At 39.9% G+C, this 24,135-nt stretch overlaps 3 protein-coding genes across 6 annotated transcripts in view; all 3 read left to right on the forward strand.

Moving 5' to 3' along the window:
• The first annotated feature begins 250 nt into the window (after positions 1 to 250).
• LOC141847930 (dehydration-responsive element-binding protein 2A-like) lies at positions 251 to 1,377 on the forward strand. The gene is made up of 2 exons (XM_074736039.1): positions 251 to 352; positions 709 to 1,377. The coding sequence occupies exons 1-2, from the start codon at positions 333 to 335 to the stop codon at positions 1,364 to 1,366; spliced, it is 678 nt and encodes a 225-aa protein (XP_074592140.1). The 5' UTR covers positions 251 to 332; the 3' UTR covers positions 1,367 to 1,377.
• A 134-nt stretch (positions 1,378 to 1,511) lies between these two features.
• Positions 1,512 to 2,135, forward strand: LOC141847931 (non-classical arabinogalactan protein 30-like). Its single transcript, XM_074736040.1, has one exon. It carries the CDS (start codon positions 1,522 to 1,524, stop codon positions 2,020 to 2,022), a length of 501 nt encoding a protein of 166 aa, XP_074592141.1. The 5' UTR covers positions 1,512 to 1,521; the 3' UTR covers positions 2,023 to 2,135.
• Positions 2,136 to 5,102: 2,967 nt separating this feature from the next.
• Positions 5,103 to 24,135, forward strand: part of LOC141847569 (putative enoyl-CoA hydratase 2, mitochondrial) — a 39,124-nt gene continuing 20,091 nt past the window's right edge. For 3 of the 4 annotated variants that reach the window (XM_074735625.1, XM_074735627.1, XM_074735628.1), the window contains exons 1-3: positions 5,103 to 5,308; positions 5,594 to 5,792; positions 5,882 to 6,051. In XM_074735625.1, coding sequence (XP_074591726.1) covers positions 5,606 to 5,792; positions 5,882 to 6,051 — 357 coding nt within the window. In that variant the 5' untranslated portion in view covers positions 5,103 to 5,308; positions 5,594 to 5,605. Of the gene's footprint in view, positions 5,309 to 5,542; positions 5,793 to 5,881; positions 6,052 to 24,135 lie in introns of those variants that run through there. The other variant, XM_074735626.1, reaches the window with a different exon arrangement.

A 24,135-nucleotide genomic window follows, 5' to 3' on the forward strand; every position in this document is an offset into this window, starting at 1 on the left:
ATGAACTTCGAAGAAGAATACCAAAAGACGGTTTCGGAGTCGGACTAGACTTGACCCGCAAGCAACCGCTCACCCTCTTTAGGCTCTCGATTCTTCGGCTCCAAGGAATGAGACACCCGCGCCCTTTCTTGGAACCCGAGCGCGACGCGTGTCACGTGAGCACCCTCTCGAGGCTCAATACCTCGTCCTCGCTATAAATATTGCCTGCTCCGGCGTTGAGATTTCTTGGCTCTCAAGAGAGAGAGAGTTCTCGAGAACGCGAGAGAGGCGGAGAAAAAAAATCCCCAACACCGGGGCGAAAACTTGAGTGATAGAAGAAGACGACGAGGGGGATGGCGATGGAACAAGAAAGGTAGGATCAAGATTGAATCGTTTTCCTCTGACATTTTTAGTTTAGTTTTTTTTTTTTTTGCCCGTTGTTCTTTGTGTGATTCTTTCTGTTCTTGTTTCAATCTTCTGTTCTTGGGGGTGGATACTGATCTAAGAGTAGTCTATGTTCTGGCAACTGCGTTTTCGTTTAATAGGGTAACAAGAAGTTTGGAAAGCGTGATTCATATTGCCTCTGCAAATCTGGGCACAATAGTGTGCTAGTTCTCGATTTTGTGTTTGGTCTTAAATCTCGATTTTCGTTCAAATAAGTGTTTGTATATTTACGCATTTAATTAAGGCTAAATCGAGTGCGAAATCTTTTGGATTCATTTTGTTCAGGAAAAAGAGACAAAGACAAAGAAGAAAGCGTGATGGTCCAAGCTCTGTAGCAGAAACCATCGCTCGGTGGAGGGCGCAGAACGATGAACCAGAAGCGGAGAAACGTGTGCAACGTGCCCCAGCAAAAGGATCGAAAAAGGGATGCATGCAAGGCAAGGGAGGCCCAGACAATCCCAATTCCAGTTTCCGAGGTGTAAGGCAGCGTACATGGGGGAAGTGGGTAGCTGAAATTCGAGAACCCAATCGCATTAGCCGGCTGTGGTTGGGAACATTTCCAACTGCAGAAGAAGCGGCGCTCGCTTACGACGAAGCTGCCAGAGCTATGTACGGACCCTACGCGCGTCTCAATTTCCCCGATCAATCTAATGGCTGTCATGCTGCGACTGTCACTGAATCAAGTGCTACGTCGATGCGGCCGAAGGTCGAACAGACTGACGATAAACTATCATCAGGAACAGCTCCTGCTGATGTCTTCTGCCTGGAGGATCTGTTGAGTACTGACTTTGATGGTTCAGATGATGCGGATTGCAGCTTAGGGTGGGACGTAAGTGGTTCTTCTTGGATGGAAGGTGATGCTTCGAACATGTTATTCTACCTTCAGAGGCCTGACTCTGAGATGTTTGGATCACTCCCCGAGACGCAGCAAGGTTGTTTTTAGCTGATGAATCATAAAATAAAATAAAGCAAACATGTCTTCACGTTGTTATTCGACCCAATCCCGAAGGCTCTTACAAGCTCCCACGTCCGTCACTGATAATCCATCTATAAATACTCTAGCCGTCGATTCAATCAGCAACCCAAGTGTTCGACGAAATGTCGTCTACCTTCCTCCTCCTCCTGCTCGCGTTGGCTGTGGCCGCGGTTCCGGTGAGAGCCTCGTCCGCGTACAACTCCACGGAGAAGGTGGTGGCAGTCGTGGAAGGTATGGTCTACTGCCAGAAGTGCAAGTACGCGGGCACCTGGAACCTGCACGGCGCCCGGCCCTTGGCGGCCGCCAAGGTGACCATCACCTGCAAGAGCCCCCGACGAAGGGTCGTCTTCCACCGCGCCGTCTCCACCGACACAAACGGGTACTTCTACTCCTCGCTGGAAGGCGGACGCGGGGGCCACTTCGACCCCGTCAAGGCCTGCGTGGTGCGGCTGCTGGCCTCGCGAGACGCGACGTGCAACAAGTTGACCAACGTCAACTACGGGATCGAGGGCGCGGCGCTGCGGTGCGAGAACAAGACGATCGCCGGAGGGCAATACGTGAAGGATTTCTATGCGGCCGGACCGCTGGCGTTCAGGCCTGTTCGCTGCGCGCCGAGGTACTAGCGAGGAGGGAGGCGTACGCGAAGATACATTAATGTCGATATGGTGTTCGATTTGCTCTTTTGTTTCTGGTGTTTTGCTGAGGCCATGTTTGTAATTGGCTTTTGGAGTTTGATGGTGAGGTTTTCGAATGCGAAACCTTCGTGTACATTGCTTTTGTGGAATGAATGCTACTTTTTGTTCCTAAAATTAAGTTTATGTTATTCAAAATTGAGTTTTGCTACCTGCGGTCCGCCTCGTACGCTCCTATGCGCTCCCACCTCCCTGCTCTAGCCGCTGCCGCATCGTCGTTCGGCCACCGTTGGCCGTCGCATCACGCCTGATGGATGCGCATCTCGCCGGCGCACATTCCGACACCGGATTCCGACCGGAAAGTGATCGAAATCCGACGAATTCAACCAGAATTGGCCTCTCGACACTGGCAGCCGATTCCGGCCAAATCGCGATCGGTTTCTGGCCAAATTCCGGTCGGAGACCGGTCGAGGAGCGGCGGTCCTTCCTCGGCCGGTCTCCGATCGGAATTTGGCCAGAATCCGACCGCAATTTGGTCGGAATCGGTCGCTAGTGCCGAGCGGCCGATTCCGGCCAAATCGCGGTCGGAATCCAGTCAAATTTCACCCAGAGACCGGCAAAGGAAGGACCGCCGGTGGCAACCGATTTCCGGCTGAATTCGCCGAATTCCAGCCGGAATCCGGTGTCAGGCGGTGCGCCCGTGAGTCGCGCTTCCATCTTGCCCGAGGCGACAGCTGACGGTGGCCGGACGGCGAAGCGGCAGTGGTGGCAGTGGCGAGGGGTCGGAGGAGTGCGCACGGATCGTGCAGGATACGTACCGCAGCATAGCAAATTCGATTCAAAATTATTTTGAATAGTAGATGGATGGTTTGCTAGCTCTATGTGTAAATAGTAGACAAAGTCATTTTGAATAGAACAATATTGATCATGTCCACTACTCATTTTGTATACCCATTATCGTCGTTCTATTATTATAAAGTGATGTAATCAACCTAGACAAAAAGTACTTCTATTGTTTTAGTTTATTTTCATATTTATTATACTTTAATCTATATATTGTAAGAAAATTATTCGTATATTGTCTATTGGGTTTATCATATATTTTTCCACTACATTATTTTTAATATTTGAGCGGCTAACAAATCATTAACTTAGAAGATACATAGATAGTTTTTATGATAACAAGATTTTTTAAAATAATATCTCAGATAATCTTAGGAAAAACTTATAAGCTATACTCATGGGCTTTGGGCTTTAAATTGATGAGGTGTGGAATTAGTTCCAGATCTAATTATCAATAAAATTGGTCCACTGATTAAACACCATAATAATAATATTATTATTATTATTATTTAATCAAGTATTTTCGTCGAGAGACAAATAATTTAAATTAATTAAATTAATATTTTATCAATTCATGGTCTTCTCTTCTGATGGTTCTAGATGGATTAATCCATGCAGATTATGAATTCAACATGATGATCCTTGACCCACTAGTTGAAAAAAAAAAACTCTAAAATTTAAAACAAATCCAAAGACATGAAAGTGAACTATCTTAACTAGTTGTCAATTTGAATCAGATCCGTCAAGTTGATTCATCCCGTCAAGCAATTTAAATGGATTGAGTTGAAATTTTATCAATTCATTTTAAGATGGATTGATTCGACTAGGTCTGCGACTCGCATGGATTGATTTACGGTGAGCTTGGATTGATTTGCAAATTAAAAATATTTATTTATTTATTTTAAAATTTAAAATTAAAATAAAAAATTTAATGAATTAGTAGATTTGATACGATTAAAACATAATTTAAACTAAAAAATTTTAATTTAATCAATTTAAATTATAATCTAAATTTAAAATTTTTAATATTTTTATAATCTAAATTTAAAATTTTTAATATTTTTTTATTTTTTAATATGTTTATAAGTTGACTCATCTAATTCACAATCCGTCTTATATGTTAAAGATTTTTTAATTCATTAAATTGATGAATCAGTCAAGTTGCACTATACAACAATTTTCACTTTTTTAATTCATTAATTTATTAAAAAAAATTTATATTTTTAAATTCATTTTTTATAGTAATTTTACCTGTGGCAATAGAAGTCAAGTTGCACTATATCACAATTTTCACTTTTTTATTGCATTAACTCGGACTTGTTCTAAAAAAGTCGAGATATTTTGAATTGTTTGTTGACACGGACAAAGTAAGGGAAGCCTCTAAAATGATTTCAATATTGGACCTTTGACATATAATAATTCTGAATCAAATTTTTTTAGAAAAAAAATCTTTTATCTCAGGATAGCCTACTCTAGTCCCTGTATGAAATTTTCGTTATTAGATTAGCCATACACTTCATCAAATGATACAAAGTATTGGATAAGAATCTATAACGCATTAAAATACCCTTATTGACGATCCTTTACTTCTAAGTCATCTAAGGTTCCTCAAACAATGTCATATCTCACACCGGGTATAATATTTTTCAATAAAAATTATGCTTTTTGGCAAAAATAAAAAAGAAAAAAGAAAAGAATCCGCTCCTCTCTCCCAATTGATCGTTTGTCTGCCTGGCTATGTTGTCTGGAAACTTGGAGACGAGAAACGGGAAATGGCAATAGTTGAAGTTCCAGATTTTGGAAACGTCGATGACCTCATCAAATTCTATGAATATTTCTTATAAATCTTATCTATCTGTACCACACGCATCAAAACGCCGACCATTTTATTCCTCTTCCTCGGTCGATCCCTCTTCCAAACCGTCGCCCCTCTCCATGCCTCCGGATTCGAGGGGTAATTCGTAAAGAAATTTACCCTAATTAAATGTTAAATCCCAACCTACTTACATAGTTAATTAGATTAGTCCTAATAAGCTATTAGGAAGCCCAATTGAGATCCAATTAACTTTAGTTTCATGCAATTAAAGAGTAATTGATTAAATGAGTTAAAGGTTAATGGGTAAAAAGGGTTAATGGGTTAAAGGCTAAAGGGGTATAGAATTTGAACCCGTTAAGGAAAGCCTAAACCCTAAAAGCCGGCTACGCTTTTCTTCTCCCCGAAATTCACGATTCTTTCCCGCAGCCACCCCTGTTTCCTCTTCTTCGCTCCGATCGTGCGATGCGGAGGGGCTGGCAGCTGGAGCCGGCGACGGGGAAGCTACCGGAGGTCCCAGATCTTCTATCGCGTGGTTGCTTGATTGCCAGAGGTGGCGCGATCGGCTGTTAGGACGGCGGCGATCGGCGCGACAAACCGAGCAAGGAAGGCCAGATTCGGGTAAGTTTGATCGGTTCTAGAGCTTTGAGTTTTGGAAATTGGGAATGAACCTCAAATATCTCTTCGTACGCCCTCTTCGCTTTGGGCTTGCACTCTTCGCTTCGGGCTTTCCACGCCGGAGTGATTCTCGGACTGGATCCCGTTTCTGGTAGGTTTCCACGGATGGAAACGTTTCCCCCGTTTTGCAAACGGGGACGTCGGTGTAAATGCCGTTTCCAGACAGCATAGCTGCCTGGTACTACCTTTTTCTTCCTCACCTAAATTATGTTCTTCTCATCATCCTAGCGAAAATCTTCAATGTGTCCATTTCGTGCCCTTTGCATCCGCTCCTCTCTCAATGGCCTCCGGCAGATCAACCCTGCCTCCATGGCTGCGGCGACGGCGATGGCGCCACTCCTCCACCGTTTTGGCTCTCGGCGGGGCCTAATCGTTCAAGCACTGGCGGAGATGGTGAAACTTGAGCGGCTCACCGACTTGGATTCGGGTGATCCACTCCTACCCATGTTCTTGCATCTTTCTCCCTTTGTTCTAACTTGCTAGTTATTTGGTAATCTGTTTTGGAATACGGAGCAGGAATCGTCGAGCTGAAGCTGGACAGGCCGGAGGCGAAGAACGCGATCGGGAAGGCGATGCTTCGGGGTTTGCAGAATGCACTCGAGACCATTGGAAATGACTCTTCGACCAATGTGGTCGTGGTTTCAAGTTCTGTTCCTAGGGTTTTCTGTGCTGGGGCCGATCTGAAGGTAAATTTACTATGGCTATTTTTTAAATTGATATTAAGTTTATCCATAGCTTGAGTCTTCAATTGGAGAAGACTCCGGTTCACAATTTTTTTGTTCTCATCTTTAATATCATTAATTTGAATATGATTAAATGTCTAAAATCAACTTCATATTTCGTTAATTCTTATAAGTTGCATTCTACTATCTAATGACTGTTGAGTCGTGTGTTATTTCATGATTATTTTCATCAGGCATTGGACAAGGATACTGTAATAACAAAATCCTGTTCCAGGGTTATCTTAGGATCAAGTGCATTCCTATCACATGCTATTTTAGATGCATGGATTAGTTCCATTTTCATGCTACTTAGGATGACAACTCGTGTAAAGGTATGACTTGGATGCTTGTCAGCAGCCACATTACTCATCATCATCTCAAATAAGTAAACATAGAAAGTGGGAGATTACGAGTTGAACTACCAAAATAACAAATAGTTGATCCAATTAAAGATTTAGTTCAACCAAAACAGTCAATTCCTTTAAGAAGTTCTAATAAGAATGGAAAAAAATTGTTCCAATCAGAATGGATACATATACACACACACATATATACATACACATAGCATATCTGTTCTACAGATGTAAGAAACTCAAGGCATTTGGAATTTGTGACCTAGATTAACCAAAGTAGTTAACACATCCAAAAGTTTGGTGGCAAAACTGGAGGAAGTAGTATGTCATGGTTTTATAAAGTTTCCTCATAGGTTGCTTATGCATCCACATCATCATATGTGGTAACTGATCACACTACATACTGCATATATTCTTCCAACTTGCAGTTTGGTTTAGGTGGTTTAATAGAAACCTAGGTCACATTTTGCTTGTGTGCAGGCTAAATTAATATTTCCTATCCAGTTAAATTCCAAGTCAGTTCAAATTAATACTAATTTGATCAAACTAGTTTTCACCTAATCAACAAATAAGAAACATAGTATTTGAATTGCATAGGTTGTTATTCAAATTGGTGATTATTGAATCTCATTTCCTGTATATAAGATGATTGTATGTCATGTTCTGCATTATAGGTTTTCCTTAAATTTATATGTAATATTGTCAATATAGAATTATGGATTGTTTATGTTGATTAGTTTTGTATGTTAAGTGATAAATATAAAATTTTTACATGATTACTTCAGTTGATTAACTCGATAGGTTATGTGGTAATTTAAACTTTTAATACAATACTTACTATGAACTACATATTTTCCCACATGTTGTATGTACGTTAGGCCATAGTTCAATTACATATCATCTATACTTGTTGTTTAAAATGGTGAATAACGGTTCTCCAAATTTGGAAGACATGCATTAGCTAGTCATTCATATGAACAAAGTTGAGAACAATTAGTTCTTGTAGAATAATAAATTAATTAAAAAGTGATGAACCTAGATATCATTGAAGGTCATTTGCAATTTTAAGAAAAATTATTTGCTTATAAGAAACTCTTGAGCTAGGAGATGTTGTGAAGATAATCATTCTTATGACGACGATAATCAATATCCATAATGTCCATATTGTGGTTTATAAATCCCCAAATTTGGAAAGTCTATGGAAAGGCTCAAAATCTCGAGTTGTGCCAAAGTTTCAATCATTGAGTGGAACAATACTATTTCAATATCGCATCAATGTTCTGATGAATAGTGCCGGTGGTGAATTGGAGTTTGAAGGAGAGAATTAGAGTTTGAAGGAGAAGGAGATGAAACAGAAGGAGACATTGTCTATCCCAAGTAGTATCGAGTTTTAGTAATTTACTAGAATAATACAATTCGACCGTTTTATCTGGCACAGTATGAAATTTCAAAAATGGTCTATGGAATATGTACCATATTATAGACATACAAATAGTGGAAGATGACACATTTTATATATCTTAAAGGTGTTGTTTGGTATGAGAGTTCTTTTTCACCCTTTATGGAAAATCTATGTTTGGTTGACAAACTTTATGGAATTTGATGGGTGATGGGCTTCCGCAAGTATACGGCCGTCGTCAAGTAATAAAAGATATCGAACCACAGGGACCGTGGAATAAATCACTAAACTAACACAAGAAGAGTGTAGAGTTCACGTAATTTGGGTTGAGATGGGGAAAGTGAGAGTGTAGTTGAGCTCCTAAACCTCAATCGAAGAAAAATCAACTAGTGACAGGATTGGGAAAACGATCCTAGGATTTCGGATTCCTCGAGATTATGTTTGATTGACTATGGACTCCTTACCATTCCTCAATGTTTACACAATTGCAGAGATTCTAACCAAAATATCCAATTAGACCTCGTCAGGTTTCCTCGGAATAAGATTAATAATCCTCTAACGTTACGATTGCTAGTTTGAGATGACCCCAGATAGTCTGGTTATAGCTCTTCCGCTGTCACCGAGCACTCCAGCATACTACTAGTGTCCTACCCCCTGTCACCGAGATATCCAATTAAGGACCTCTCCCTAACAATCAATAACCATTAGCTATCTCTCATAAAGATTCATTGTAGCCTAAGAATTTCCTCAGAAAGTCCGGTTAAAGGTTCACCTTCTGTCACAAGGCACCCCGGTCATACGATCCTAAGATTTTCTTAACCCACAACTCACCCTCATCCTTATAGATTCATACCATTCACATTCATATCATCAAATAAGCACAAGGCACAAATCCATAAAGCAAATGCACAAATATATCATAGAACATGGTAAACACAAATCCATAGTTACAATCATCCATAATACACCTCGATTCCTCCTACATCCTAGAATCTAAGGTTCTACTCCATGATGGAGGGGATACAACGCAAAGAAGATTTAAAGAAATACATTTTAGATCCTAATCTGAGATAGAAAAAGGAAATAAAACTTATCAATGGATGTCTTCTTCTTCGCCTTGCAATCTCCTCGTCAACGATGAATGGATGCGACGGAGTAGGCCCGAAAGGATGGATGGATCGATTGATTTTTGCTCTGGATGGCGGCTACGATGGCTCTCAATCACTCCCAAGGTCTTCCCTCCTTTTTAGGGCAAATAAGAGGGGTATTTATATGCCCCCGAAATCAACTCTTCGCCACACGATCGTGTCTGGTGGCACGGCCCAAGGCACACGGCCTCCTGGAAATAAGGCACGGTCGTGCCTGGTAAGCACGGCCAAGGGTTGTTAGTCCTCTGGAAAATAGGCACGGCCAAGCCCTATTGAAGCTTGGGAAAGCAGGCACTGCCAGGCCCTAGCTCTCTCTGGAAAACAGGGACGGCCAAGCCCTGCTCAAGCTGGAATGGGGCACGGCCCTGAGCAACAGCATCTCTGGTTGAAGGCACGGTCGTGCCTGGTGGGCACAGCCACTAGCTGAAGCAACTTTAGTGGTGAGACACGGCCGTGTCTCGTAGGCACGGCCCCTCAGGAGGATGAGACACAGTCGTGCCTTGGAGGCACGATCCTGTCTTGCCTTGTCTTCGTTTAGTTCTCTATTTCGCCTTCTTTTATTCCATTTTCATCCTGTAAAAGCATAAACACAAGAGCAGACCTCTGAACCAGGAAATAAAGAAAACACGCCTAATGCGTAGATAAAAGATGTGATAAACATAAGAAAATAACAAGAAATACAGAAGATGTGCAATGAAAACGTCAAAAAAAATATATATATATATATATATACACCCTGCGCACATCAGGGTCTGTACTAGGAGTCCTAGAGGGGTCAGCCTCAGTAGCCATTCTCTTAATCCTATTATATAAAATAAAGATTTTAAAAAAGACTTAAACTTAATTATTTTAGAGTTGGTTTTGGAGTTTTACCTAGCCATTTTCGATGAATAAACAAGAACTTACGACCTATACACTTGCCGGTAGCATGGGAAAGGGGGGTTTTTGGAGGCAAGAAGGGTTTTGGTGTGGTTAAAAGTGGTGGGCCTCAGGTTGCTTTTATACAGCGCTTCTAGGCGCCTAAAAACGAGTCGGGGCGTTTGGATTTTGTGCGGTGTGGGGCACTTGAATATTCTTTCCAAGTGATTGGATCCTAAAACCAAGGGCGTGTACGCAAAACTGTCGGCTGATTTGGGGTAAACGAACCGGGGCACCTGAATTTTCATATTCGGGCGCCTAGATAAATTTGTGCAGGGTTTTTAACCGATTTTTGGGTTTTAAATTTTATTTTAATGTTAAGAATTAGTTAATAGTTAATTAGAATTGGTTAATTAGTTAATTTTTTAAGAATTGGTTAATTTATTAGAATTTTAGAATTGGTTAATTTATAATTGATTAATAAATTTTGGTATAAAAATTTTTTAAGAAAAATTTAAGAATTAGTTAATTAAATTTTTAAAGACTTAGTTAATTACCGTTTAAGAATTAGTTAATTCAAATTTTAAAACTTAGTTAATTAAAGTTTAAGAATTGATTAACTAAAATTTTAAAACTTAATTAATTAAAGTTTAATTAAGTTAAGTGATCTGGTAAGGATATTTAGGAATGACGTGGACTTCGGGTACGATGGGAGATACAAAAAAATAAGTAAAAATAAACATTCATCAATTTAGGAAGCCCCGATCTCTGATAGCGTTCCGCAAGTATACGAAATGTCGTCAAGTAATAAAAAGATCGAATCCACAGGGACCGTGGAACTACTTACTAGATTTAGCACAAAAAGGTGGAGAGAATATTGAGCATGAGTTGTGTGGAGGAGATGGGAGTGTTCTAAAGTACTTTATCCTAGAATTCGAAGAAAGGAAACGACTGTGACACTTGGTTGTGAAACAATCCTAGGACTTCGGACTCCTCAGAGTATGGATTGATTGACTTGGATCCTCTACCTTTCCTCAATAATTGTTCAATTGTAGGGATGTTAACCAATTTATCCAATTCGACCTCGTCAGGTATCCTCGGAATAAAGCATTGGTGTTCTTACGTCACTCGTTGTCGGTTTGAGATGGTTCTAGAAGCCCGGTTCATGGCATTCCCGTGTCACTCAGGCGCCCCGGAGTACTAAAAGAACCCTATCCCCTGTCACAGGATATTTTTTTACGGACCTCTCCCCAACAACGGATGACCGCTAACTATCCCTCATAAGAATTAACTATGCATTAAGAAACCCCTCGGAAACTCGCCCGGTTCAAGGCATTCTCCCTGTCACGAAGCGCCCCGGTGTACGGCCTAATGATTCCTCAATACATAATCAATTCCTACCCTCATGGATTCATACACACAATTTATCATTCATCACAAGCACAAATCCACAAAGCAATAGACAGTTATATCATAGAAAATGGTAGATTAATCAAATCCAAATACAATCATCTATTACATCTGATTCATCCTACATCCTAGAATCTAGGGAATATACTCCATAGCGTGGAGTTTACAAGCCATAGGAAGGAAAGAGTACATAGGTCACTAAGAGGACCTATTTATATGCAGGTCACGAAGTCAGCACGCCCCGCTCACACGGCCGTGCCTGGGAGGCACGGCCTCGTGTGGGCATCGGACACAGGAGGAGGCACGGCCGTGCCTTGGGGGCACGGCCTGAGGCAGTGAGGCTTCTGTCCGGGGGCATGGTCGTGCCTCTGAGGCACGGTCCAGACTTGACTCGGCTCTGTTTGAAGGCACGGCCACAGCCTGACTCTTCTCTTTTGCTGGACACGGCTGTGTCTTGAGGCACGGCCAGATGCTTGGACCCTTCTGTTTTGGCACCCAACAGCAGTGGCTTGAGTTCTTGATGGAAACACGGCCGTGCTTGTGAGGCACGACCAAGTCTCGGCTGGCTTCTGTTTCAAAGCACGGCCGTGTCTGGTAGACACGGCCTCTGGCTGCTGCTGAGGGGAATGTTAGCACGGCCGTGCCAGTGAGGCACGGCCCAGGCTTGATAGTCTTCTGTTTGGGCACACGTCCGTGCCCTTTGAAACACGACCACAAGCTGAGTAGACACGGTCGTGCCTATGAGGCACGGCCCTGTTTTACCTTGTCTTCAATTGTACTCCATTTTTGCCCGTTTTTACTCCATTTTCCACCCTGAAACATGTAAAAACACGAGCAGATCTCCGAACTAGGAAATGCAAGATATGTGCCTAAATGCATGAATAAGGGATGCAATGCACACAAGATTTTAGCAATAAACTCAGAAAGATGTGCGAATAAAGCGTAAATACATATATAAACCCTACGCACATCAATCTCCCTCTCTCTGGCCTCAGTATAGGTCCTTAAGCATTGTGTCGAGCTTTCTCTGATCTCGGTATGCGATCTTAAGCATTGTGCCGAGCTCTCTATGATCTCGGTATGCAACCTTAAGCATTGTGCCGAGCTATCTCTGATCTCTGTATGCTTCTTCAAGCATGTGCCGAGCTCTCTCTAGCTTCAACCGGTCTTTTTAAGTGAACACCGAGCTCCTGCCATAATCTTTACATATCTCCCACTTCATGTGTCAACCTCATGGTTTGGTCCCAGCATCACGCGCCGACCTCATGGTCTGGTCCCATCAGCACATGCCGACCTCGTGGTTTGGTCTCAGTATTGCACACCAACCTCAAAATTCGATCCCAACATCATGTGCCGACCTCATGACCTGGTCTCGGCACGATCTCTATAGATCAACTTCCTGCACGCGATATTTATTAAAGACAGGGTCGTTCCGCCTAATCCGGAGAGGATATAACCGATTCTTCCACAAAAACAAGAGCGCACTCTCAAATATTTAACAACGGATGGAATCTTCCAAAGCTGAATGAGTATATGAGAATATTTCTAAATGGATGCTAATATTTCGGAGATCAACTACTATAAAAAGATAATCCATGCCCATGGGTAGAGGTACACATACATATCTTCCCTAACTTCTTCAAGCCTTTAAAACTCCTTGTGTTGAACCCTAACTTGAGCGTCGGAGTGGCTTGCCGGGACCCAACCCCGGTGTCATTCTAACCCTCTTCTTTCTTAGTGCTTTTCAGGACCTCTCTTCCCTCTAGATAATTCTGTTCTAGGAGAGCGTGCATGTCGGCTAAACCTTAAACCAACATTTGTACCATCTATGGTGTATCGGCTGGAACATTAAGAATTAATGATTAATTAACGTTTAATTAAGTTAAAATTTAATGATTAATTAAGTTAATGATTAATTAAAGATTAATTAAGCTAATGATTAATTAAAGATTAATTAAGTTAAAGATTAATTAAAGATTAACAATATTTAAGCCTTAACTCATCTCACCCATTTCTAGATGATCATATAGTTAATCCTGTGGGTTGTGTGAGATGATTTTTCAATTTTATCTTGATTAATGGATTGAGTTATTGTTATCTAGTATTTGATTAACCTTGGGTTAGATTCAAGTCTAACCTTTTGACTTACTAAACATATATTTCAAGAATCAGCTTTCAAGTGGTGGTGAGTCACAGGGATCTTCTTGGTTATCGAAACAACGACCATGATGAGCATAGATCATATATGATTTTTTAGCCTTATTTTAACGCTCATCTACTTGTAATTCATTGCATATGCTACACTTTGTCACACCTTATTCATTTACAATTGCATATTTCTACTCTTTGCTCAGAGATCTGCTCTTCGTATATTTTGATTGACAGGATGCGATTTAGAGCCAAAATGATGCATTATTGATGGTGGAGTAAATAGTGGAGAAAAGAGACTCGCACTGGCCGTACTCGTCATCACGAGCAAGTCTCTCATGCAGCACACACGCAGAAATGGAGGGAAAGGAGCAACAGAGCAGAACACGGCCGTGTTTGTCAGACACGGCCGTGCCTCACATTCCCAGGCTTAGACACGGTCGTGTAACACTAGGAGACACGACCGTGTCCTTCCAACAAAGAAGCACCTGTTCTGGCCGTGCCTCATAGGCACAGCCGTGCCAATTTTCCAAAGCTTCAACAGGCCACAACCATGCCCCCCAGGCACGGCCATGCCCATTTTCCAGAGAAGCGGCAGTACACGATCGTGTCCATTTTCAAGAGGAACGACAAGCCATGGTCGTGCCTCCTAGGCACGACCATGTGACGGGAGCGTGTCTGGCCCCTATAAATTCATCTTTTGGCACCCCTTTGAGGGTATCTTGGGTCATTCTCTAAAACCCTAGGTCTTGGCTAGGGGGAAGGCGCCTCCCCACTCTTGGAGAGGCCCTAAACACTTCATCTCCACCGATCCATCCTACACCGGAGTGAGAAGATCTTCAACGGATGCCCACACTTCAAAGATAAGTCTTTCCCTCTTTGGTGGATGACGTTTTTCTTACATACTTGTTGTAACCTTCTTGTAATGGAGTAGATCTTTGAGTTTAGGATGTAGGATGAACATCTATGTAATAATGGTGATGTATGAACTAGTTTATGTCATTTTTCCTATTCAATGAAGTGTTTACTTTTGTTTCATGTATTATGTGCCTTGAATGTGTTTAATGAAATGTTTCTGTGAGCGCATATGCATGATTATGAGGGGTACATTACTGTGTAGGGAGATCCTAGGATCGTATATCGGGGTGTCTTGTGACAGAAGGTTATCCTTAAACTGGACTTTCCAAAGTAATCCATACATGGTGATAAACTTACATAAGGGATAGCTAATGGCTATTGATGATTAGGAAAGGATTCCTTAATTGGGTGCTCGGTGACAGAGAGTAGTATGCTGGGGTACCCGGGTGACAGCGGGAAAGTCATAACCAGGCTAATTGGTGTCGTCCTGAACTAGTAATCGTAGCGTTAGAGTATCATGGTTTAATTCTGACAAAGTCTGACGAGGTTGAGTTGGTATTTTGGTTAGAATCCCTACAACGTGGTAGACATTGAGAGTAAGAGAACAAACATAAATTAAGGATATCACCTAGCATTGATGTGAAACTGAAGTCCTAAACTTATCCATCTCACCTATAAATCTCCAAGCCAATCTCTCTCTCTACCGTACACACACACAATCCTCAACTGTTTCGCTTCTCTTAGAGTCTAGACAACTAGCCCTGTGACATCACTATAGCTAATACACAGTCCCTATGGTTCGATATCTTTTTATTACTTGACGACAATCATATACTTGCGGATAGCCATCAGACCACTTTCTAAAATAAAGTTGGTTCAAGAAATTACATATTTAGCTAATCTAGGGATAAACTTTGGTCTAACTAGTCTAGGATGTGGCGAGGTAGCTTCGATTAGATCGACTTAACTAAATAGACCAAGTAAGATACTTCTTACTCTACTTGACTACCTAAACTAGGTTTCCCTAACGTACTATCATCTCGCCCCACCTTGGTATTATATTGGGCAAGTGTTAATCAAATTTAAGTCCTTACCTAGCCTAAGTTGTTCTAAAACAAAATAAAATAAAATCGTTAAAATAAATAATTCATTTAATATGCAAGATTTTATATCCCCTGTATCATGACCCCTATTGGGTTTGACCAAATAATATATTTGATCCTTGGGGACCCAGTATTGGTTCGATCCAACTGGATTAGTTAGTTTGGATTTAGGAGCCCATGCTTGAACTCTTGATTTCTTAGGTCGATTTAGCAGTGCCATGTATGATTTGTACTTAACTTTGTGTCCAAGCCTAGCTCTGTTGTATCCAACCCTTTGAGTTCCAAGAATCATGTTAAGATACTTGGAGCCTGAGGTGAATTTTTTCAACGACCTTTTTAGATCGTCAATCTGAAGTTTCATCATAGAATTCTCTTCTTCAAGTTTGACTTGAGTTGAATTTCCAACTTGAATAATTTCAATTGGCGATTTGGAGTTGACTTTCTCTTTAAGGAGTGCTACCTCCTCTTGGAGTAATTCAACTTGGGCATTAGACTTAGCTAGCCTCTTTGATAAACTATAAATGATTGAATATAATCTATCTATACTTACAGTGGTTGTGGGTCCTTTTGAAACGGATGTAGATCTGTGACTTGAGCTTGAATCACAGTCTGACTCGCTGTCTATTCTAGTTTGGTCCTCTCAAACTGGAAGAGCTAGGAAACTTATGTGTGGTCCTTCTTCTGAGTCCTTTGACAAAGATTCATCCCAAGTTGCTTTGAGCACCTTCTTCCTAGTCTTGCGCTCCTTTTTTTTATTAGGGCATTCAAATTTGAAGTGTTTTTTTCCTTGCATCCATAGCAAGTAAACTTTGTCTTGTTTGTAGATGGTTTGCTGGAGTTGGCTTTTTGAACCGCCTTCTTCACTTTCGATCTTTTCAGTCTGCGCTTCTTCCTCAGCATCTTCCGAACTAGGTTAACTAGTTCGATTGTGACTTCATCGTTGCTTTTTGACTTTGATGATTCAACAAATTCTTCTTCTGCTTATTTTTGGATATTTTTTCCTTGGTTGGTCCTGCAATGAGAGTTATACCTTTCTCTTCCGTAATGGCGTTAGTATATTCATGCAATTCGAATTCAGAAAATAGCTCATCAAGTTTAATTTTGAAAGTTCCCTAAAGATCTTGTAAGCATCAACCATAGATGCCCACAAAGTGTTCCTAGGAAACGTTTTCAGTGCATACCTTATGACATCTTGATTTTCAATGGGTTGTCCAATTGTATGTAGCCCATTCAGCAGATCTTGGATTCATGTGTACAATCAGTTTACTAATTCTCCTTCCATCATCTTGATGTTGTAGAGTTTGTTGATGAGGAGACCGCACTTGCTGACTTTTGTGTCTGATGTTCCTTCATGAAGTTCTATGAACTTGTCTCATAGATCCTTAGCACTGATGAACGGACCGACTTTATTCAACTCTTCTTTGGTCAACCCACATTGAAGTGTTTGGGTTGCCTTTGCGTCGGCTTTAATTTTCTTCTTAGTGGTCGCATCCCATTTGTCGTAAGACTGTCATTATCTGTTGGGATTGTGAATCCCTTTTGTATGATGATCCACATGTCTACTTGTGTCTTTAGGTGGTACTTCATTCTACCTTTCTAGTAGATAAAGTTATCCCCGGAGACTAGAGGTGGTCTTGTAGTATTGTGTCCTTCCTAAAGGGCCATTAAATCTCGCACACAAAAAAACAAAATGTACTAAGACATGATCTTGGATTAGCAGTGTAGGAGAAATTATAATGAATTTAAAAAATATGAAAAATTAGAAAACTTGCTCAACCAGTAGTTGCACTGTGTTCGAGCACCCCTCGTTTTGATATCAATTGTAGGATCATTGAGAGCGCTAGAAGGAGCATGAATAACGCTTTCATAGTGTTTTTGATTTTCATAAAGATGCTCGTAAAATCTTGCGATCAGAGTTGTGTAAGAATGCAGCGAAAAATAAAGAACATAAGAACGGAACACACGGGTATTTACTTGATTCACAGCCAAAGACTGCTGCTCCAAGGCCCACAATTAGATGACCATTTTCGACGAGCAATCAATTATATAACTCCCCTCTTACGAAAAGGAGTTAGCGAATACAAAATGTAGGAATGGTAACAACGATACCATCCTTTAAAAATTAAGTACAAAACTTAAAGTTTACCAAAGGAATAAAGATGTCGACTTCTTGTGCAGCACTTCGGCGTTACGATTGATGGGAAATACTAGGAAACCCGTTCCAGTGAATTCTTGCAAAATAAAAAAATTTTACAGAAACAAATTTAAGTTGCCCTCATAGTCGATCAAACAAAGTTTGATCGACACATTTAGATCATTGGGCTCTTGTGTTTGGTTTACAGGATCCAAGATAAAAGGAATAATTTAATTATAGTGGAAACATTAAATTATACCTTTTCTTCGGGTTGTCTTTGAAGGAGGTGATGACCCCTTGATCTTCTGAGTATGTCCTCTCCTCTTCTCGAACGTTGTGTGGACAACGATCCTTCGAGATTTCTCCACCAAAAACTCTTCTCTCTTATGGCAAACAAGCAAGCAACCAAGTCTTGTATTTTCTTCTACCGCTTCTCCTTCTCCTTGCTTGTGGCCACCGACCCTAAGGGAAGAAAGATTGGGAACTTTCGGCCACACACCAGCAAGAGGAGGCTAAGGGAGGCACCGACCCTAGGAGAATCAAAGGAAGAGGGCGCCGGCCCTAGAATGAAAGAAGAGAAGAAGAGGAAGGGTTGTGGTGGTGGCGGCAAGCAAAAGGGAGAGGTCTTCTCTTGATGCCGCCGGCCCTAAGGGGAGGAAGGGAGATTAATTGTTATATCTTTTGCCTCCCCTAAACCCCCTTTTATATAGTTAAGCCATCATGGAAATTTAAGAAAGATTCTAATAAATTTTCTTATCCAGATTTAGTTAGAAAAATTCTAATAAAATCTTTAAGAAGAATTTATTAGAAACAATCTAATAAACTTATATTATCTAGATTTATTTTAGAAATAAATCTCTTATAAGATTTTATTATAAAGAATCTAACAACCTTATCTTATCTAGATATATTTATAAATAAATCTTTGTTATAAGATTTTATTAGAACAAATCTAATAAAATCCAACAGATAAGATTTGTTATCTTTTTAATAAATTTCTATTATATTAATTTTGTTCTTATCTTTAATAAAATCTTTTTAATTATATCTCGCTAATATTTAACGAGATTCCATAATTAATATTTTGTTAATTTAACAAAATTAATTCATAAAATTTTATAATAAAATTTTGTATGAGAAGAGACGAAATTTCTTAGCGGAAATTCTTATAAAAAATTTCTTTCTTATCCAAATATTTTTCCGGAAAAATTTGAAATAAAATTTAGAAATTTTCTTTTATAAATAGAATTTTTTATCCAAAATTTCTCACAGAATTCTTTTCAGAATTCATTCGGAGGTCTTCCAAGGTCTTCTGAGGTCTTCAAGAATTCTTCCGAAGGTCTCCAAGAGGTCTTCAAAAATTCTTCCGAAGATCTCTACGAATTCTTCCTAAGGTGGATTCGAGGATTTTTAGAGGCTACAGTAGGGACCTCGAGGAGGAATTGATTTTGGTCTCCCGATGGGCTTAAGCTTCCCATGTTCCCCCTGAACACACAGCTTAAGTCCATCAATAATAACTTATTCCACTAGAGAGTTATTATTGCACTATCGAACCAATCCCATATTATATTATGGGCTCTTTCTTACTATAAGTATATTAATCTCCCTGTGTTTAAGATATCGTATATCCGTCAATTAAATGAGTTACTAACAACTCGAATTTAATCAAATTCTAATCCAAGAACAGTATCACTCAACCTTTGTTATCATGCGGAACTGAGTCCACCTGCAGGGTTTACATGATAATCCTTTATGAGCTCCTCAAGGGGACATCATCAGCCTAGATTATAGGACACAGTTTCCTTCTATAATCAACAATACACCATGTACATAATACTACTTCCCAACTCATCGGGCCTTTTGATCTATCGCTCTAAATCTCACCCTTTGATGAATCAAAGAAGTGCATACTAAGTACATGTGTTTATTATTATATTAAGATTAAGAGCATGTACATCGATAGTAATAGAGGTTTAGTTCGATTATATAGTCAGTATAAATCAAACAATCCTCAGATGGTCCTGCTCAATACACACTAAGTGTACTAGTATAATTCTATAGTCAAGACAGACTAAAACCAATGCATGAGAGTTTAATGTTGCATGCAAAAAGGGAGATTATTGCATGAAATGGAGTTGAGAAGTTGAGGAGTTTTTTCTTTCTTTCTTTCTTCTCAACGTTGCATGCAAAAATTGGAAGTTGAGAAGTTTTTCTCAACATTGCATGCAAGAGGATTAATGCATGCAATAGGATTTAAACTCTTCCAATGTGAGAGAAAGGAGGACTTTTCTTTCCTTGCCGTGAAGCTCTTTCCCATTTTTTTTCCCTTTTGGCCAAACAAACCTAGTCTTCAAGAGGAGAGCCTAAGGGTGGTTGCTAGCACAACCAAAGGCTTTTGTCTCCTTCTCCAAGATAGTGTTCGTGTGGATACTATAGAGGCGCGACTATTCTGATCATGCTGAGATCCACCATCAAAGAGTTGTTGTCGGGATTGTGAAGGGCTACGCTACAAGGGTAATTTCTTGACTAAGATGTAGTTAAGAGAAACACTTTCTTTATGTATACACATGGATCCTTGGAGGGATCAAAATTTTATTTTAATTTTTCGTTGTGTTTACGATTGTTTTTCGCAACAGATCCCTACATAGAGAACACTACTTTAATTATTCATAGTCAAGCATTAATATTCAAGGATGATATTAATGCATTGAGACTAGCATGTAGGTCAATTGGATGATTTGATCTCACAAGTCATGGATATGGGATATCGAGTTGACATATGAGTATACATTAGAAAATGTATACTGAATTGACTCACTATGAGAAAGTTTCATGGATTGTTATATGAGTGTCATAAACTTTCTTATGTGACTATTGGTATGAATAGTCCTTAAACCTGAAGTCACTACGATTCTCTACATTAGGAGTTATGTACTTTGGTGTCATCAAATGTCACCCGTAATAGGGTGAACTATAAAGGCGACTAATGGGTATGTAACAAATTATGCGGAAGGATGTGAGTGATATAGATGGGATTCATCCCTCCAATATAATGGGAGTGATATCTTGCGGCCTCTTTGATAGAGTAGGACTACGAAATGCATGACCATGCTCAAATGAGTCAATATGAGATATTAAGCTCATTTGCTTGAGTCAGTCTACTTGGGGATCAAGAAACACAAAGATTGATAAGAGGATGACACAGTCTATGTCTCATTGATCAATCTAGATATCAAGGATAGAAGGATATGATCATACATTATCATAGTCACGAAGGTTATGTCAGATCTCGACATTCTTATTACTTGGGTAACAATGATGCATTGCTAGATACCACTCATTGCTTATGTTTCTAAAATGGGATTTAGAGGCATTGCCAACGTTACGAGAACCTATTGGGCCACACACAAATAACATTCTATTTTAGAGATGGATTTATTTTAGTTTGATTAAAGGAATAATTAAGCTCATTTGGATAGCCAAGACTTAAGTTAGACTCAAGTTGGTTGAATTTGAGTTAGATTCAAATTAAATTAACTTGATGAATGAAATTTGATTCATCATGCATGATTAATATAGATTAATCATGCATTGATGAGAGAATATCAAAAGCCTAAAAACCTTTGGTATTCATGACTTGAGTATAAAAGGAGTTTTTCTTCTTAAAAGTGGGATGGATGTTCATCTTCTTGCTATTCCTTCTTCTTGGCCGAGACTCACAAGAGGGGTTGCTAGTACAATCAAATTAAAGTTTTCTCCAAAAAGTGAGTGTTCGTATAGATACACATAAAAGTACGGACACTTGAACGTGCAAGAGATCCGACAACCTTTAGACGAGTGGGATAAGCGAAGGGCACGCCCCAAAGGTATACCCTATTAGAAAGGATTTTATTTTGTAGATTTAAAACTTGTATGAGTTTTTTTTCGTATGGATCGTTAAAGGGATCCTTTTTCCGCTGCGATTTATTGTTTATCGCATAAGATTCCCTACACACTTGACCTGCCTAGACTTCCACTGGTAGACATCTGGTCTACCTTGATGGGAAAGTCTTGAAAAACCGTTCCGGTAGATTCTTGCAGAATAAAAATTTTCCGGAAACGATCTCAAGTTGCCCTCATAGTCGATCAAACAAAGTTTGATCGACTTGTTTAGATCATTGGGCTCTTGTGTTTGGTTTACAGGATCCAATATGAAAAGTATAATTTAATTAATGCGGAAACATTAAATTATACCTTTTCTTCGGACTTGAAGGATGTAGACGACCTCTCGATCTTCTGCTGTATCCCTCTCCTCTTCTCGAACGTTGTGTGGGCAACGATCTTTCGAGAATATCTCCACCAGAATTCTCCTCTCCGATGGCTTGCTAAACTTCCTTCTCTTTGCTTGGAGAAAAGAGAAGAAGAAGAAAGGGTTGGAGTTTGGCTGCCGAGAAGGTCTCGGCCACCAAGAGAAAAAATTCGTGTGTCTCTCAAAGCCAAGCAACCCCTTCTTTTATAGCCTTGCCATCTCCCAAATATGGTATAATTTGAGCCATAAACATGGTATGATTGATTCATAAACATGGTATGATTTGAATCAATCAAATCGGAGAATTTTGGAATGATTTCAGAAGTTACCAAATCGAACCCGCGGCCTTTAATCGATCAAACAATCGATTAAACTCCGTAACTTTTTCTCATTAACACTGGTAATCGATCAGGTGATCGATTACCAGACTGGTAATCGATCAGCTGATCGATTACCAGTCAATCTGCCCGGAGTCTTGGTAATCGATCAGCTGATCGATTACCAAGGTGTGTAATCGATCAGCTGATCGATTACACCTCCTTGCATGAGTTCGAATGCCTGGTTTCTTCACGAATTCTTCCAAGGTGGACTTGAGGATTCCCAGAGGCTATAGCAGGGACCTAGAGGAGGAATTGATTTTGGTCTCCTGATAGACTTAAGCTTCCCATGTTCTTCACCGAACATACAGCTTGAGTCTATCAATAATAACTCATTCCACTAGAGAGTTATTATTGCACTACCGCACCAATCCCATATTATAATATGGGCTCCTTCTTACTACAAGTACATTAGTCTCCCTGTGTTTAAGATATCGTATGTCCGTCAATTAAATGAGTTACTGACAACTCGTATTTAATCGACATCTAATCCAAGAGTAGTACCACTCAACCTTATTATCATGCGGACAAAATCCACCTGCAGGGTTTACATGATAATCCTTATGAGCTCCTCAAGGGGACATCATCAACCTAGATTATAGGACACAGATTCCTTCTATAATCAACAACACACCATGTACATAATACTACTTCCCAACTCATCGGGTCTTTTGATTTATCGTTCTAAATCTCACCCTTTGATGAATTAAAGAAGTACATACTATGCACACGTGTTTGTTATTATATCAGGATTAAGAGCATGTACATCTATAGTAACAGAGGTTTAGTTCGATTATATAGTCAGTATAAATCGAACAATCCTCAGATGGTCCTGTTCAATACACACATAGTGTATTAGTGTAATTCTACAGTCAAGACAGACTAAGACCGAATTACACTACAACCACTCCAATGGTTTGTCCAATCCATCTTGGTTGTGAACACTGTTTATAATCTACAAGGGACTGATAACATGGTCTTTTGTGTGTGACTCCGCACACCATGCTTATATACAATATAGATTAAATGGACACTTGCAAATATTGACCAAATGTGATTCTTATTTCAGAATATTTATTTACACAGCTAGGATTCTGATATACCTCCCAACATACCTAACCTGTCTAGACTTCCACTGCTAGACATTTTGTCCACTTGACTTGCCTAGACTTTCACTTGGTGCACTTGATCCGCCAAGTCTTCCTGCCTAATCCTTTAGACCAGGACTTCCCACCTAACCCTTCAAGTTAGATCTGCCTAGTCTCCAGCCAGGACTTCCATTGTTTAGTATCCACTAGGACTTGCTTTTGCTTAGCCTCAACTACGACTTTCTTGTGCTCCTCACACTTAGATTAGCTCATTAGTAATCACCACACACTTAATTTGAATCTTTTGTTATTATCAAAACTAAGATTTGATCATCTGCTGCTCCCTGCACCAACAATTATATATCAACATTTTAGAAATCTAAGTTGTCGTCTATCATTGAATTTCGGTTAAAATTCATTGATGGACTTAAAGTGCTCTAATTGGACCTAAAGAACTCCGATTGGACTCATTCCAACTCTTGTGAAATTATTTTTTACTATTTTAAGATCCTCCAAATGGTGCTTAAAATGATTTGAAAATTTTAAAATATTATCGTATTGATTTTCAAAGATCAACACCACTTTAATGCTAGTCTTTAGAAACTAACACCATAATTTGCCTTCGGGGCATAATTGAGTTGGTTACGATGGGGCAGACTTGTTGAAGTGGACAAGGTCGAATTTCGACGAAGCCGAGGCAATGCCTTCCTCCGTCGTGGCCAACTGCAGCTTCTCGATTTACCTCCTCACAGATGGTTGTAGGACCGACTATGTAGGACCGTTGGGTGGCAGATTCCATCTTTTACTGAAGTGATCAGAATCAATACTGTGGTGCTGGTCTTCAGATACCTGACAATAATGTTGTATTTAAGTTGTGTTGATTT

This window comes from Curcuma longa, chromosome 16 (assembly GCF_044706935.1).
Source record: "Curcuma longa cultivar G26 ecotype Majalengka, Jawa Barat chromosome 16, ITB_CL_G26_1.1, whole genome shotgun sequence".
Taxonomy (NCBI): Eukaryota; Viridiplantae; Streptophyta; class Magnoliopsida; order Zingiberales; family Zingiberaceae; genus Curcuma; species Curcuma longa.